Here is a 12,745-nt window from a genome sequence, read left to right on the forward strand (position 1 = left end):
AATAAAGCTTTCAGGTTTCAGAAACCATACACGTGTCGTAGAAGTGATCTATACCTATTATTTATGTGTGTCGGACAGTCGGAGAACAGACTATACCCTAAGAGGGTGCACATATACCCAAGTTAAGGAACATTTTTTTATTTTTTTATTTATTATTATTAAAAAATGTTATCTTGTGTAAATAAATGAAAGAAAAAAGTTTTTTTTTTAAATTGTGACTATTTATATGACAATCAAGGGGAAAATTCAAATCATTTTAACGTAAAATTAGTATACATATCTTAAATCCTCATTTAATTAGAATCATCATTGAGAAGAACATGCTTACTTGTCATTCAAATGTATTATAAAATGTAAGGGCTTAATTTCCACTCTGTTCCTTCAGAAAACATGAAATATAGTGTCCTTTGGGTCACTTATGTTGCTTTTGCATCCATTTTGAAACTTTGAAAATTTTAGTCCTGCTTCATAATCGTGTAAGCAATTTCGAACAGTAGTTTTTTTTTAAAAAAAAGACATTTTCTTCTGTATTCCTTGGGAGAAAATATCTCATACAGGTTTGAAATGACATGAGATGATCAAATCATTTTCATTCGAGAACTAATCCTTAAAACTAAGTTCGAGCACGTTAAGCTGGAGCATTTGCGTCAACTTTCCGTTGGTAGCATGTTGGCTTTGAAATGCTGTGTATTTGTATCACATGATAGCATGCCAAAAGAAAGTCTTGTAATGATGTCTGTCAATGACGCATGCACTAACACATTTCAATTAGCGAACAGAACACACTTTTGTTATGTCCTCAAACACACGTCACCGCTATTCCCAAATGTACCGTGCATTCAAAATGGACAGCATGTAAAGGGAAGTGTGGGACCAATGTTCTGTTCCAAACCCTACAGGATTGAAGTTGCCCTTTCATGATCTTACAAGAGAGAAACAAAGCAATTCGTCAAAAAACCAACAATATTCGTAATTAAACACTAGATCAAGCTGATAATTCTGTCATATTTTGAATGTACAAACTGTATGGAATACAATATGTCCCATTTCTGCTCATTGAAATAAAGCTTAAAATATAAAATATTAGATGAGAAACTTTGCCTTGGCAATTATCTGAAAGTTATGAAAACTAAAAAGCTGAAAAAAAATCCTAAATATTAATAAAAAATACACAAATATTAACTTGGGAATTAAATTAACATGTATAATTAAAAAAAGTATTCTTAAAACTGTAATGGTAACACTTTACAATAAAGTGTAATTTGTTAACATTAGTTGTAATATATTGACTAACATGAAGTAACCGATATACTTTATGACATTTATTAATATTGGTTAGTAAAAATACAGTTGCTCATGTTAGCATTAACTAATATTGTCAAATACAATTTTTCATTTTTATAACGCATTTCCAAATGTCGAAATTAAGATTAACAAATGCTGTAGAAGCATTGTTTGTTCTTATTTAAATCTAACTAAAGTAGTTAATAAATGTTAATCAATGAAACCTTACTGTAAAGTGTTACCACTATAATAAAACTAAGATAACTGGTCTCACCTCACAAATATTTAGAAAATATCAACATGTATAGTGAAATAATACATAATACACATGGTTCATTTGAATGCACATACATTTTAGATTTATTTTTTTAAATCCGACGTGAATTATTCTTCAAATATATTTAAAAAAAAGGAGAACCGATGAAGAATGTCCTTCAGTTTGTTCGGTGCTCTGGTGAAGATCTTTGCGAATGCACTTAACTACCCCCAACACGGCCTTTCGATTTCATATTCAACATATTCAATTTAGTGTGATGGGCTCTCAAGCCATGAATTTCCATCGCAAACACAGCTCTGTCGATGTATCGTGGCCCTGAGCAAGATTCCTTCTCCATTTTTCCAAGCGCCGCCTTTTAAATAATAATTTCGCATTTAAAAGGAGAATCAAACACGAGCAGTGTTTGGAGAGCGGTGATCTTCACTGTGGATGTCTCCTCACCAAATAAACGGATCATATTTTGGCTTCGGGTGCTTCAGTGCAAGCCCATTGATTTCTGCTGCCCGGTTTAGTGTCTAATTTCCACTATGTAATAGACTTCTGGAGGAGATCTTGCCATGACTACCTCGAAGGAGAAGGGACGGGGTGGGAGGGTTCGAGAGAGGATGTCAGCTATGTGGAGACACTCACATTATAGTCTGAAGTCTTTGATAAATGGAGCTTTGATCACAGAAAAGAGCGCAGACGTGAAAGCCGCACCATTTGATCGACACAATCGGGAAAGAAAACGAGCGCGAGCTGCCTTGTACACATTTATTGTTTAGGGCTCAACGTGAGAGATGAGTTTATTTGGGGATGACAGATACATTACGTTCTGAAAGGAGCGCAGGAGATGTCAGTTGCATGCATCAGAGAAGAGAAAGAAAGTCTTCCATTGATTTAAGTCAAACTTCTCGCTTCTTTCCATTGTGCTGACAGCAAGGTGAGACGAAAACACACACAAAACTGTCACCATCACTTTGAATTAAGGTATTGCCTCCAAAGAAAGGAACGCCAAAAAAAAAAATCTTGTTTTTTTTTGTCAAAAAGATCAACTTAAAAACAACATCTGGCGTTAAAGTGGTGAAGTTGTTACTCAAAACTCAGACAAGATTACATGAATGTATTTAAAAAATGAGCACGGTTTTACCAAGTAGGACATGTTCCAGAATCGCATCTTTTACTCAAAATAAACAATAATAATACAGAATGTGCTATTTATAATGTGCTATGTGTTATTTTTGGAGCTCGGGTTTCCACAAGGACAATTTTCACATGTTTTTTGTTAAATATTTAAAATGTTTGTGACGCTTAAAGGAGTAGTTCACTTTAAAAAATAAAAAAATGAACTCACCCCCATGTCATCCAAGATGTCCATGTCATTCTTTCTTCAATCGAAAAGAAATTAAGGTTTTGGATGAAAACAGTCCAGGATAATGCACTTTATTGGTAACCAAACGGTTCAAGGTCCAAAAGACAGTTTCAGTGCAAACTGCAAACTGTTCAAAGGGCTTTAAACGATTCTGAAATGAACAAATCTTTTTCCGAGTCAATTCGTTCATTTCGACACGAAAAAAGATTTGTTCATTTTGATGAACGAGTTCGAACAGGAGAGTCACGAACGCGCATCACAGAGCTTATAAAACTTAAACTTTGTTATTTTATTTTTTTTTAATGAGTGATCGTTTCGCTTGATTCATCGTCTGGAATCGTTTAAAGCCCTTTGAACAGTTTGCAGTTCGCACTGAAAGTGTCTTTTGGACCTTGAACCGTTTGGTTCCCAGTAAAGTGGATTATATGGAGAAAAATGCTGGAATGTTTTCATCAAAAACCTTAATTTCTTTTCGACTGAAGAAAGAATGACATGGACATCTTGGATGACATGGGGGTGAGTAAATTATCAGCAAAAGCTGACTACTCCTTTAAGTAAGCGATAATGTACATCCAGGTGGTTTTGCAAAAAAAATAAAAAATAAACCCAGGGAGTGTGATCCAGCTGGATATACAGTACATTATCCCACTTATTACACAGCTACTTGCCACATAAGTAAATAATTAGACACAAAATAGTGGAATATTGTATTAGCTCATTAAAAACAAGGCTTTCACTAACATAAGTTTTCGAATCTTACCTGTTTATGATGTTATAATCCATTACACTGTACAAAACAATTGTTCTATACCAACAAGACAAACACGAACTCACAACAATATTATCGAATTGCCATTCGCAACAAACTTTGTTTCACATCGAGATGCCCTTTCCAACGTCACAACTCTGGTATCATCTAGAATTTCGAGTTTCCCCGTTTGCAAATACATCTTTGAGGAAATTATAAATACCTTATTCTGGTTTCCTCTTAAAACCAAAATTAGCATATCGTTTGCATCAAAACTGAATTATACTTTGGGCTAAAGTCTTTCCCAAGGCCTCATATAAAGAGAGATCGCCATCTATTAATAAATATGCACACAGCTAATTGTAATTTCTCACCTTGCTGTCTACGCCATTGAATGTTGTGATGTTAATGATTAAAAAGCTCAGAAGGCTTAATTGATTTTCTTAATTGATTGCTAGCTGGGGGGTGGCTGATCCCACTGTGTCTCTAATTAAAACCGTTTGAGTGACCTTGTCCATTCAAATTCTGCTACTAACAGTTTTCATGTTGTATTGCATGATTAAATGAAATCGCTTCTTGCATATAAATGTTGAACATAATCATGATATCTTCTTCTTTTTTTTTCTAGATCTTCGAGCGAATTTTGTTCATCTGGGCAATACGACATCCAGCAAGTGGTTACGTTCAGGGCATCAATGACCTTGTCACACCCTTCTTTGTGGTTTATGTTTTCGAGTATATTGGTAAGTCAATAACTATTTTGCAATATGATATATGCATATGAAGTCTCATAATTATGTATAAGGCCCTTGCAGACTCAGACAGCACAGCTGTGTAAACTCACAAACTCACCATCATATTTTTTCAATATTTGTCATAACATGCCCGTTTAAGCTCTTCCAAGGATCTTGAGTTTGTCAGATTCAATCTTTGTGGTTGTTCCCAATGTCTTGACCTTTACACCTTTGAGCGTACGATTTCTAGTAGACTAAACGGGCTGTCCAGATTAATGATTCTGAAGGGCCCTAAGGGGCCCTTCCAATGGACTTATGGGACAGTAAAATCCCAAACCATGCAATGAGCAAGGCTCGGCTTAATTGACGCACTCAACGGATGGAGGGAAAGGGGCTTTTCCCCAGGCTCTGCTGTTGTTGGCATCTATGAGGATACATTTTTCCTGGGTCATTTGACCTTGTCTGATCTTCGAGGAATCAAATCCCCCCCAAGTTCCGCCTAATTTGTTCTCCAGGCCAAAAACACACAAACACAAGTACACTTTGCATTTGCTGAAAGAGAAAGGTTACACCGCATCACTGCTCATTTGCAGACATTTCTGCCAACAGTCGCATTTGCCCATGTCACAACGAGTGAAAACGAGTGTTTTCTGGTCACTTTGTCACAGCAAATCACTGTCCGTGTGAATGCCCCTTAAAGGGATAGTTCACTTTGAAATGAATTTTTGATATGTTTTAGCTTACCTCAAGGGCATCCAAGATGTAGGTGTCTTTGTTTCCACAGTATTTCCAATTTTGATATTTTTCGGTCAAACCGTTGTTGTCTATCAGTCATATAATGCAGGTTTAGGGCGTCCGCCCTCGGTTCACCTTAAAAAGCATGCACAGGGAAGTCAAAATTAAACAGTCCCTCCAGAAAAACGCGATTATGCGATCGCTGAATTCAATGCAAAATCAGCCAAGGTCCGCATATTTATGCGGGGGCCGCATTTTTTCAAATACGCCGCACTTTCGCCGCATAAATTGCCGATTTCCGTGCAAAATATGCGGGGTTTGCATAATTTCATAATCCTCGCATTTTCGTTGCAAAAAAAGTCACATGTATCTTAGCAGAAAGTTGAAAAATGTTCACAGAAGAGCAGCCATTTCCCCCTGTTTCCATGGGAACGTTATGAAGCGACGCAATTACGCGACGCCAGACAGACTCGCGGAGGCGATTGACATCACAAATCGCACTCGTATAACTGTCTGTCACACGTTCTACCGCCACATCGTTACTTAATAAACAACATAATATAAAAGAAGTTGCATCAAACAGAAATTACCCGCACACATGGGGTGTTCGAGGCGCACATATAACACTGCAGAGAGTTCAACAGGGAGCGCGCAGCTCTTAAAGGGGCCACACCTTATTTACACTCGTTACAGTCTGAAATAAAACAAGATGAGAAATTAAATATTCCCAGCACTTTCTATAATGTAGTATGCTTGCTTATCAAAGGAAGTAATAAGAAATGACTCTTACATTAACAGGATGTTGGGGGAATCACTTTTTTTCTCTTTTTCATCAAACCGCAATTTTTGCAAGTTCCCTCAATTTTTGCAAATTCCTGCAATTTCGTCGCATAAAATTGCATAAATATCCCGCATATTCCATCGCATTTTTAAAGAAAACGGGCGACGTAATCAATCAATTTTTGCCAGCAACAATCACAAAAAAAACTCAGCGTTTTTCTGGAAGGACTGAATACTATTATGGTAAATGTTATATGTAAATCGCAAATTTTTTCACAAATTTTTGGAAATTACCACCACAAAATCAGTCATTTTGATCGCAAAAATCACACAAAAAAAATCGTGAAATCCTGGTGGGACTGATTAAACATGATTTAATGACTCGGAAATGTAAGTACACATTGATGGCCTAAGACAAGAAACGAGCGGTTTGTGTGAAAACACTCAAATGGTCGCCTTGCTCTGTACTGCGATACACGTTCGTGACTCTCCTGTTCGAACTCGTTTATCAAAATGAACAAATCTTTTTGAGCTTCTAAAACTTAAACTTTGGTTTTTTTTTTTTTAATGAGCGATCTTTTCGCTTGATTAGACCCTTATTTATCATCTGGAATCGATTAAAGCCCTTTAAACAGTTTGCACGGAAACTGTCTTTTGGACCTTGAACTGTTTGGTTCCCATTGAAGTCCATTATACCAGGAAAAATCCTGGAATGTTTTCATCAAAAAACCTTAAGTAAATTATCAGCAAACGTTTTTTGAAAAGTGAAGAGACTTTTTAGACTTTAAGTGGAGGGACAGAAATCCCTCAGGTTTCCATTTTAAAACAACTTCATTTTTGTTTTGAAGAACAACAAACGTCTTATGGGTTTGGAGCAACATGAGGATGTTTTGGGCGTAGGCCTTGAAGTCGTCAGAAGTCCTGCAGCAATGTTGCTTTGTTTTAATGCACCATTTGTTATTTCCTTGTTGGTTGTCTTTCTCCCAGCAGAGTTTCTGCGGTTCACGTTGCAAAATGAGATTCTTAATTGCTCTTTCTCTGAAAGGCATACTTTATTTGTTTTTTTATGCCTCTGTGTTTATACTTGTCAGAAGACAATGATAATGCCAGAAGAAGGCCCTTGTTCTCCCATGATAAAGACGTTTGGGACAACTCTCTCTCTTCACTGTGTGTGGAGGAAAGTTTGCAGGAAAATGTACCTGGACCAAATTTCTCAGTAATTTATTTCCCTCAACTCCACCAGGCGCAATAAGGCATGGTGCCATGTGTGACAGACACTCATTCAAAGTGTTCGATGTGGGCCAAGTGCTCACTGTTGAGGTCAAGCATAGCAAAACATCACTGCTTCACTCTGACGAGACACCCATATCCATCAATGTGCACGTAATGGCGCACACCAAGGAATCCTTACTTGTCTACAGTGTTTAGGAAGCTACTTTAAATTGTGATTAGCTTGCAGTTTTAAAGTAGCTTAACTACATTCAGTCTAGGTGTTAATTGAAAAATAAAACCCTCATGTGAGTAATGAGTCCACACCTTAGACGTTCATTCTACTGTGAAACACAAGGAGACATTTTGAATGTTTGAGACCCATGCTTTTACAATGAACCGGGACTGAAGCTTTCAAGGTTCAGGAAATCATGCAAATGGTCCATGACTTGTGGACTACTTTCCATGTCTTCTGAGTCGTACAATAGCTTTGTGAGAAACAGACCAGAATTACATTAAGAAGCTTGACATCGCCCTGGCTCTGCTTGGCTTATTTTATGAAAATCTTAGTTATGAGTGATTTAGATGGATCAGTTTTTCTACTAAAAATTTGGATTCTCTCAAGACTCGCCCATAAATCACTTTTTCTGTGGTGGATATCACGGTTTTAGGGATATCTTAAATTCTGGTCTCTAATGGTTCTGCTGTGAATATGAAGCTTGTAAGTTACTGCATGGGAAAGAACGACCACAATTGGTTTTCTAAAGTAGAACAAGTCTTACTGATTTGAAATGACATAATGGGTGAGGTTAAGAATTTTCATTTTTCAATGAACTAAGAAGTTTCCAGCTACTTTTAAATGAGTTGCTCCCCAACGCTGCATGTCTGAAATACTCTGGATCAGAGCATAAGCCTCTATTTAGTCAGTGCAGAATAAAATACGCCCACAAATTCCTCTTAGCATAATTGCGTTATTTACTTTAAGCCACAGATCGTTCTTGATTCCTGCTTTAAAAAATGTATGATGACAGGGCTAAATTAGGGGCTAGTTAGTGTGGTTGTGTGTACCTTGCTGTTAGGGCATTTCATTATTAAACAATCATTTTCATGATGCCTGAAAGTAAAGGCTAGAGGAGACAGGGAAAATCTTCATTGGGGCTTTTCTGCCCTTGTTCAAAGAGCCTTCAAAATACATTTGAATTTGATTTGCCTACAACAAATGCAATTTCTAATCTGTTCTGAGTTTTTGGACTTGGAGGGTCAAGGTCTAATGGAAGAAAAAACTAACTGAAGTTAAATTCAATCCTATTGATTTCTTGTGGTAGCAAGGCTGCAGGGAACGCTTCTCGTGGTAGTCAAACTATTGCATAGGAAGGAAGGCACCTGAATGGTTTTTGCAGTTTTTGATTGCTTGTAGTTTTATAGAGCGATCGGCAGCAAGACGGGCTCACATTCATGATTCTTCATGGCTAAAAAAATGGCAGCCTGGACAGGAAAAGGTAGACTGGCCAACAGGAAACCGTTTTGTTTTAATATGGTGTTTAGTGGTAGTTGTATTTTTAGGGATTATATCATAAATCATTCAAATAAATAATTTCATGGATAGTTGGATGGGTGAATTTAGTGCTGTGGTACCTAAAAGTATCAGCAAAATAAGTTCATGTAGCTTGATGTGTGTTCCAATCACGTTTGTTGAAGAAAAACCTGATAAGTAAACCTTTTTTTTTTAAACTGTAATATTGGGTCAGACTTAATTACTCTCCTATGTGTAACAAGCAATTAATACTCCAGTCCAGTAGGTGGTAGAGATGATTTTGCCAATACCGCTAACTAAGATGGAAAAAATATGGCCATAACCAATCTATCACCCATTTAAAGTCAACAAGAATTCAGTCATGTTTTTTTTTTGGCAACTACTTCAAAGTTATTGTTTTTTTGTAAAAACAGGGAAATGGATTATTCCTGTTCAGGTTTTGTACATTTATGCAGTTTGTGCATGTTTTGATGTTCAAAAACCTAGGGATGCCCTCCCTGAACAGGAAATCGTTGGAATGGATTGGCACAAAGCATAAGTGATGTATTTTTATTACATTTAAAAATTGCGAATTAAGATGAAAGTTCCCATTCTTAACCAACATATTTTAACTGTTATAAGGATTCAAATTCTCCGAAGTAGCAATAGTGCTTTTTAAGGCAAAACACTACAGGTGAATAGGGAAAAAAAATAAATAGTGGATATCACCATGAAACGTCCTCGGTTTATTATATTTATAATATATTATATTATATAAGTATAAGTATATAAGTATATTTTCTATAAAAAAAAAATTATTGTAAGTTTTTCAAATTTGTGTGTTTAATTATGCAAATTAGGCACTATCTCATTAAATATGGACAATTTTGCATATATTTTCAGTAGATAGATCTGAACATATGATAGAGCCAGGTGCAAATTTATTTTTTTCATTTTGTTTACACACAAGATGAAAAAAAAAGATTTAAGTAGGGAATTTTAATACATTTCTATTGCTCAAAAACAGAATAAATGCTCAGGCCCTTAGTAATAATGATTTATAATATTTCAAGCTCATGAAAACTGATTATTTAATAACATGGCAATCATATAAGGCCTAAAACTGCAGTAACTCAATGAATTACCATTAGTAGAGTACACCACATGATGTGTATGAGCGAATCACTTTAGCAGAAACCAGTAGTTGCCAATGAGATTTCGGCATTAGCTTTAAATCACCCTTTGGACATTCACGATTGGTTACTGATAGGAAGGAAATCCCCATATTTGGGTTACACAGCAGCGTTGTTCAGGAGATTCAGAGCTTTACAACGATACCGGTCATGTCAGACTTCAGTAAACCGAAGGAATGCGGCGTGACATATTGGAATGCTAACCTCTTGGTAAATTTGGGAGAAATTTACTGCCGCAAGTAAATAAATGTAATAAAATAAAGATCTTAATTCGTATTTTCTACATTTTCCTTATAGAAGCTTGAAAGAACACATATTGAAGAAGTAAACTAGCCCAAAATCTCAAAACGGATCACCGCATGAAAAATCGATGATTTTGCCTGCCGTGTCTCGGCTTAATGCCTGCTTCAGATTACACGATTTTAGCCCGATTTTGGCACGATCCGTTTGACGTAGGGTGTCGTGGGGATCCGTAAACGACAACGGCCGTCGGGACGCAAGATTTGATCGTATCATCTCGTATAGTGTGTCATAGTGGGCGACAACCTACGTCGCGTCTTCATAACATCACGACAAAAAAAAAAATCTAGCATGTTTAATTTTTTTAACGGCAGTCCATGACGGTTCCGTCACCTGTATGAGGTTGACCAATAGGAGCACAGAAGCTTTTCCGTACACAACTTTCAAAAATGGCGAAACGAAAGAGAGACTATGGTGCTAACGTTAAAACTAAATGTAAAAATATATAAGAGAACAATATTTTACCTCAAGTTCTCTTTGGAGGATTGACAGCCCATACTGTCCTCTTCGAGCAATCCAGGAACGTGTCCTTCGGGTTTTCTTTCTTTTTTGACTTTGTTCTGAACACAGGACGGCCAATTCAACACTCACCGCTTCATCCATTGTTTGTGTTCGTTTGTTTCCGGAACAGACTCGCTACTTACTAGTTTCACCTTAATCACGTGCGCCGTTAAAGACGGCATGCGGTTACTGGTCAGGAAGCAACGTGTAGTCTGACGTGTCTTGTCGACGACACGAAAAGATTTTAGGAGTGCAAATCGCGTAATCCGACACAGTGACTATCGTAAGAGACAAAAAAAATATATCATGTAATCTGAACCAGCCATAAGAGCTAATGGATTAAATGTCTTAAATTGCCATCTTATTGAATCATATACATACCATTCTCTGCGCATTTTAAATCCATTCCATCTACATCACTACAAACTCCTTGCGAAGCCTGTGTCTGTTTTTATTTCACTATTACCAATAACAGATACAGTTACAAAAAATGACATATTGGCAAACCTCTATTGGGTGGCACATAAGAAAGTAACTCCTTTGAATTTGCAATAACAAGAGTAAATTGACACATTTTCATTTTGGGGGGAACTATTCATTTAAATCTTTAATACCTGCAATAATAGACTGCATCAAAGGCTGCCTGCAAGCTGTTTCACATACCACAGAAGAACGGAGCATACAATTTTGTCCGTTTAAGTGAAAATAATTCTTCATCAGAAGCACTAATTGCACAAGCTGATGTAGAAACATGACTCGGTTTCCTGGTGACACATCTGTTGAAAGCACTTTTGACTTCTGCTGAGATCTGATTGGAGCCATTTTCTCTCCGCAATATACATCAGACATTTTTAGTTTTAAAGCCATCTTCATTTGCCTTGGCTTATAGTTCTCTGTGTGAATAAAAGTTTCAGAACCACCAGACCCTTTCAATATCCCCATTCATTACTCTTTTAATCATTTGCCTTCATTTGCATAGCTCGTTAAGCTACATATGTCTATTCTATCGATATTTTTAATCTACAGTGCCGTTCTTCATGGAAGTCTCCATCTAATCAGGCAGCCACTTTGTCTCGGAAGGTTTTGTTCTTCAGCTGCTTTTTTTTGGTGCTGTTTTCCCATTAGGCGTTTATAAAGTTTTATAATTAAAAGGAATGAGTGTGTGATGAAATGGTACGTGGAGAGGTGTGTTCACTATTGATTCAGAAGGAAGATAATTTACATCGTCTTCATGTATAGATTCCCCAAGAATAATGTTCTGGAGGGCAGATGTGGATCAGTGGCACTACTGTTAAAGATCGACTGGATTAGGTGAACTATTACTGAGCAGGACAACACCGTTGAGATGGTGATCTCTTGGTGATCTGAATAGTGGAGCACAAAGATTTGAGATGGTGGTTGAAGAAGGACACCAAAGAAGGAAGCTTTGAGAAGCTTTTGAGGGTTCTTTAGTGTTCTTCGAACTTCACTGCACATGTTTTTCCTCTGGGTCAGTGTTTGGCTGGTTAGCATGAGGAGTTGATGCATGCTAGCAGATTTCTTCCACAACACCATTTTGCTCTGATGAGGAATAGCATTCAGTTTGTGCTTTCCTGGCGGATGTCTTGCATGTACCCATTCTGGAGGCACCATGGTTCAGAAAGATTCCAAATAGCCCATGTCTTTTACGTCACGTGCATTAAGTTCCCTAAGCTTGTAACCGCTGACTCTTGCTTTCAGTCCATCCTCTGGAAGGCCTTTGTGGGTTGTTCATTGACTAAGTGTCACAGGCCTCCACGGTTGAATTGAACAGTTAGTGGTGTGTGACCCACAATCGAGGCCTTAATGAGTATCGGTTTGTTCAGATTTCTCGCTTTGAAGAACTGAGCCCAGTGCTGATTTTAATGCAGGTCTGATTAACTTTCCTCATTTGCTCTAACGAGTTGTTAAGTGACTGCCTTGGGATGCCTGAGATGTCTAGTGGCAGGTATTTTTCCTCTTTTCCTCTTCGTTGAGTTCCCTTCTGAGACTTGCCCTAGCCCTGTTGCTTGGTAAAAAAGATACCAGCATTTTTTTTGTTGTTAAATAATGCACAATTTTCCATTTAGTTTGACAGTTTTGCTTTTAAAGCTCACTAATTT

The 12,745-nt window shown here is 37.1% G+C and overlaps 1 protein-coding gene across 3 annotated transcripts in view; it reads left to right on the forward strand.

Annotated features, from left to right (window-relative positions):
* tbc1d22a (TBC1 domain family, member 22a) overlaps window positions 1-12,745 on the forward strand; it is a 171,523-nt gene that overhangs the window by 43,044 nt on the left and 115,734 nt on the right. For all 3 annotated transcript variants that reach the window (XM_089126595.1, XM_089126597.1, XM_089126596.1), the window contains one exon: window positions 4,289-4,403. In XM_089126595.1, coding sequence (XP_088982721.1) covers window positions 4,289-4,403 — 115 coding nt within the window. The remainder of the gene's footprint in view (window positions 1-4,288; window positions 4,404-12,745) is intronic.

This window comes from Pimephales promelas, chromosome 24 (assembly GCF_988280905.1).
Source record: "Pimephales promelas chromosome 24, fPimPro1.hap1.1, whole genome shotgun sequence".
Lineage (NCBI taxonomy): Eukaryota > Metazoa > Chordata > Actinopteri > Cypriniformes > Leuciscidae > Pimephales > Pimephales promelas.